General features: G+C 37.0%; 1 protein-coding gene across 1 annotated transcript; it reads right to left on the bottom strand.

Annotated features, from left to right (window-relative positions):
• Positions 1–3,600: 3,600 nt before the first annotated feature.
• On the bottom strand, positions 3,601–4,039 carry LOC143606031 (uncharacterized). The gene is made up of 2 exons (XM_077081939.1): positions 3,908–4,039; positions 3,601–3,831 (listed from the first exon to the last, which is right to left on the bottom strand). Exons 1-2 carry the CDS (start codon positions 4,001–4,003, stop codon positions 3,709–3,711), a joined length of 219 nt encoding a protein of 72 aa, XP_076938054.1. The 5' UTR covers positions 4,004–4,039; the 3' UTR covers positions 3,601–3,708.
• Positions 4,040–4,844: the final 805 nt, after the last annotated feature.

The following is a 4,844-nucleotide window of genomic DNA, read 5'->3' as shown; positions in this document are numbered from 1 at the left end:
ACTTCATCGGAATGCCATCATCTGCTGCTACATCGCTGACCGGAGATCACAAACGTCGGTCGATTTTCGCTTCAAATTGGCTTCGACCATCGGCAAATTATCCACGAGTTGCAGGTTTCCGGTAGTCGATGTCCACGCCGGAAAAACGAGTATGTATAATACGATATGCCATCGCCGCCAACAACCCTCACTGTCTAATTTGTTTAAAAACTAAACCTTTCAATTATTGAAAACATCAAAATTAAATTATTTATAAATATTCTTTATCCAAACCCTACCTTCCATCTTCCATTTGTTCCTTCACCGCCACTACACGTTCATCTCCGGCGAGCCGCCACCACCGTCTACTCCGGTGAGCCACCACCACTGCAACTGAAAGTCACCACTACAGCTGGCTCACCACCGCAACTAGCTCACCCCATCTTCAAATCCCAGAAACCCTAAACCACCGCAGGAAGTCCATCCTCTTCGACACCAAGCAACCCAAACTTAAACCTTAAAATCAAAAAGAGGGGAAAAAGGAAAACCTGCAACATCGCCGGTGTTTATAGAGGTCATAGATCTGGGTTCTCGTCATCATCTATCGCCGGAAAAACGAAAGAGACGGTGAGGGTTGTTGGCGGCGATGTCATATCGTATTATACATACCCGTTTTTCCGGCGTGGACATCGACTACCGGAAACCTGCAACTCGTGGATAATTTGCCATAAATCAATGAAATCGTATTGTAAGTTAGTTCATATACTGTCTAGGGCACGTATGTTCGATGAAACTCGAGTGCAATTAAGGGTTTTGATTGGATTTTTGGAGGAAGATGAGCGTTTGGGGATGTGGGTTTGGGCTGAATTAGTTAGGGTTTATCGGGAATTCGGGTTTTCGCCGACTGTGTTTGATATTGTCTTGAAATTGTATGCGGAAAATGGGTTGGTGAAGAATGCACTCCAGGTGTTCGATGAAATGTCCAAGTTAGGATCTACTTGCCGGAAAAACGAGTTGCAGGTTTCCGGTGAGTACAAAGAAAAACGAGTTCAGATCTTCAATTCGACCCTTGTAAGTCACGATTTGCAGGTTTGATTTGGAATTGGGACTTCGATTTGGAAATAATGTGATTTGCATGTGTAATAGAGATGAAGGGAGGTGTGGTGGTGATGGTGGTGGTGCACAAAGGAGAGGAAGGTGTTATAAATAAAAGGATATAGACGAAAAGACCAATATGTCCTCACATGCTATGCACATGTTGTCATTTAACTGAGTTTTTCTAACCCAGTTAGCGTAAAGGACATAACGTGTAGAAAAAAAAAGTTTAAAGTACACCGCCTGCAAGGAAACTTAGAAAATGACACGAACCGTAATTTGGCTTTTTTTAAAGGACAAAATTTGTAATTCTATCTATTTTTAATAATCGTAACATATAGTTATTCTATAAAAACTAAGCAAGCAACAGACACATGTGTTTGTTATGTATAGAATTATCGGTTGTGTTATTCGTCTTCTTCGATAAATCAAATGCACATGAACGGTTTTTTAGTGTTTGCTAGTAGGACCGTGTTTTCTTGGCAAAAGAATCTTAGAAGATGATGTTTTTTTGTAACTTCCGTACATTGTCTTAGTAGTCGTAACTTGTAACTAGGTACTTTTTATAGAAATGCATGCGCTAATCACTTTTAGATTAATGGATAATGACATGATATTGTCATATAAAAATTGGGCATATAAACTCTTAAGAGTGAAAATCAACTAGCTGTTAAAAAGTTTATAAAGATAATGTAAGTTGCCTCAATCTAGAAGATCGTAAGATTGCTTTTGGTTTAATTGGTGATGAATAATCTCCTATCAAGATTGAAATTAATTAAAAATATGTGTGAAATATAAAAACCATTCTGGTTAATATATTATTTTCTTAATATATAGTTTAAATTCTTACAACATTATTATTACTTGTAATAATAACTATGATAGGTAATTAATATGTATGGCACCACAAAAGCAAACACGCTGATTTGAGAGCTTACTTATACTTTTTCTAGATAACTTACTTTTAACAGCGTTTGAAACTATCATAATACCCGAGTGAGGCTACATAAAATGGGATGTCAACCTTTCTACTGATTTTGACGTTCTAGACCTGGCTGATCTAGAAACACCATCAAGAAGGAAACTTACAGCGATGAAAAACCCCCTTAGTCAGGTTTCGTACCTGAAGCCATTAAGATCCCAAGCCTCAACTAATCAGATATATCAATTGCTAAGTCCTAGCTCTTTTATTATTTATAATTATTTACAAAAATAACTTATTTTTTAAATTTGTTACGATAGAAAGAGCGAATTACTGGCTCAAACACATGTGCTATCGAAACATAATTAATATCAAGCCTTTTATAAAATTGGTATGAAAAGAATTAGATGGCTTAAACCCACTGTGTCTACCAGTGAGTATTTTCAGGAGCCGGTTTCGGGTATGGTCATCAAAAGTAAAAAATAAGTCGGGTAGGATTCAGTTCTAGGTATAGTCGGTTATTTTAAACAGGTTTTTCGGGTTTTTTTTTCAGGTTTCGAGTAGGGTAGGGTAGGGTCAGGTTTTGACTGGGTATTTCCGGTACTGGTTCCGTGTACGACTCCGAAGAGAAATCCTATATTTGTTCGTACCTGCGGTTGGGTACGTGTAGGAATTGGTTCCGGGTCGGGTATTTTGTGCACCTCTGTTCACTGGAGTACTGGACTGTGGGCGACTGGGCGTACTTAAACCAAAAAAGGCCCAAAGTTATTATTATTGGGTCAAGTTTAAAACTGTCTTTTCTTTATTGGGCTATATTGTTGATTAATCTAATGAATCAATTAGGCTAGAAGTTTGTAACCCAGTTTATTGTTCGTTTTAACTTTTAAATATTTGGTTACTTTTAAAAATATGCTAGCCAAGGGGTGCAGGACGAGCCCCGAGCTGCCATCGAGCTACTCGAAATTGGGGCGATAAAAAGCTCAAAACGAGTTAAGCTTTATTGAGCTTGAGCCGAGCCGAGCCTGAGCCTGAGCCTCAAATAAGCCCATTTATTTATCGAGCCTGCGGTCTAGCCTTGTATTCTATAAGTTCTAACTCGTTTGGACCTCTATGTATTAAATCCACACTGCACAGCCGAGTTTTGCTAGTTTAATGCACTTCACATGAACTCTATATGAGCTTAGGCTCATTTATAATAATTATCTTTCATAGAAGAGTAGTGTTTACATCAAAATGAAAGACAAACGAGTAATAAGCTTCACCCCGCTAGCCCCTTGTTGAATAGCAAAACTATGTTGTTTAAAATTACATTTATAAATTAGGGCCATAACATTACTATTCATGTCCCGTTGTATACAAAAAAGAGTTAATAAAAATAATTAAAAATGTATATAAATTAATTATAATTAACAAGCCAGGGACTCATTACCTGAGCTTGAGCTTTAGTATAAAAAACTCTTAATGAGCCGCGCTCGAGCATAGTTGAGCTTGGGCTTGGCTCGTTTACACCCCTAGAACTACTAATTCAAATATTATAAACGATAACGTTGCAGAACAACAATTTTAAAACGATATCATACATATCAATGATCAAATAACATGATTTAAAGTTTGATTATATCAAAATTTAGATTTACGAAGCAGAAATTCATCTTACGAAACGACGTGAATTCGAGTAGCAACGAAAACAATTCCAAATTCGATTCGAAAATCTATGGTTTATTAATATTATTACTCTGTTTTTGGGCTTTTCTTCTGGCTCTTCTTTCTCTTGAGCTTAAAGACGATTTAAACCCTCCGTTATCGTCATCGTCCCATTCTCTGTTCAACGATTTCTGAAAATTTGATTACAAAAAATCATGTTTAAACAGTTTTAAAACTGAATAAATATAGAAGATTAATATTTAATACCTCTCGAAGCTCGGAGAAGCTAACGACGTAGAATGTGACCGCGGCGGCTGCTACAATTCCGAGCACCGGAAGCCCTACTTGCTGCAATCCATCCATCCATCGGGCAAGTGTTAGTTAGTTGCTCTTGAAGTTTTGTGTGGGCTTCTGTTTGTTTCAACTATATCCTTTCACTTAATATAACTAACTTTTGAAATATATGTATATTTTTATTTTAATAAAATATGTGATATAACAACTATTCATTGAAGTATTATAAAATATAAATAAGTAGGGTTTTACCTCGTGAGTTGCGTCGGTAAGTCGATGAGAATTTGTTAGAATCGGTTTGTGTGTTATTATACCGGAACTAAAACCAGAATATTCAACGTTTAACCCGGACGCTGGTAAATCTGAGCGTTGTCAGTGACGGGCATTGAAACGGTAACTCGGCATGAATTTGGTCGTTTCGGTTACAGTTTTGTTATAGTACATGAACCAAAAAATGATAATATCGAGGTGGATCAATGGGTTGGAATCGGTCGGTAACCTCGGGCGTTGGTAAAACCGGAGCGTTGAAGTTGTGAGTCTACGAGATTCAGCCGATTCCTTTCACGTTTGTTACCAGTACCAGAATTAAAAACAAACAAAAAGTGATGTTTGGTCGGCGAATTCGGTCGGCTTCTGTCATGTTCGTTAGAGTACTGTAATTAAAACAAATAAAAAACACAAAATTGAGCTCCTATTGGATGAAATACCGAGCAAACATCTCGTCAACAAATAGGAATAGTTGGTGCAATTTTAATTTCGTAAACTTCCGTTTGTAATTGTATTTTCGTCAAAATTGTCATTAAAGATTAAAAATAAGAAAAGAATGATTAAAGGTTAATATGCTTCTTCAATAATTATAATTGCACTCTAGGGGACTCTAATCAATACAGTAAAGTACACTTTGCGTTCG

This window comes from Bidens hawaiensis, unplaced genomic scaffold, assembly GCF_021521415.1.
Source record: "Bidens hawaiensis isolate Kalapana, Puna unplaced genomic scaffold, B.hawaiensis_p1.1 tig00072611_1, whole genome shotgun sequence".
Classification (NCBI taxonomy): Eukaryota; Viridiplantae; Streptophyta; class Magnoliopsida; order Asterales; family Asteraceae; genus Bidens; species Bidens hawaiensis.
The sequence above is the reverse complement of the archived record's forward strand: the minus strand, read 5'-3'. Positions and strand labels throughout refer to the sequence as shown.

What these genes read in the sequence shown, in the direction of transcription:
- LOC143606031 (XM_077081939.1), bottom strand. Translation starts at nt 4,003, where the DNA reads ATGGATGGATTGCAGCAAGTAGGGCTTCCGGTGCTCGGAATTGTAGCA. An exon ending in GCTTCTCCGAGCTTCGAGAG is followed by an intron (nt 3,832 to 3,907) that starts GTATTAAATATT and finishes TCAAATTTTCAG; the next exon opens with AAATCGTTGAACAGAGAATG.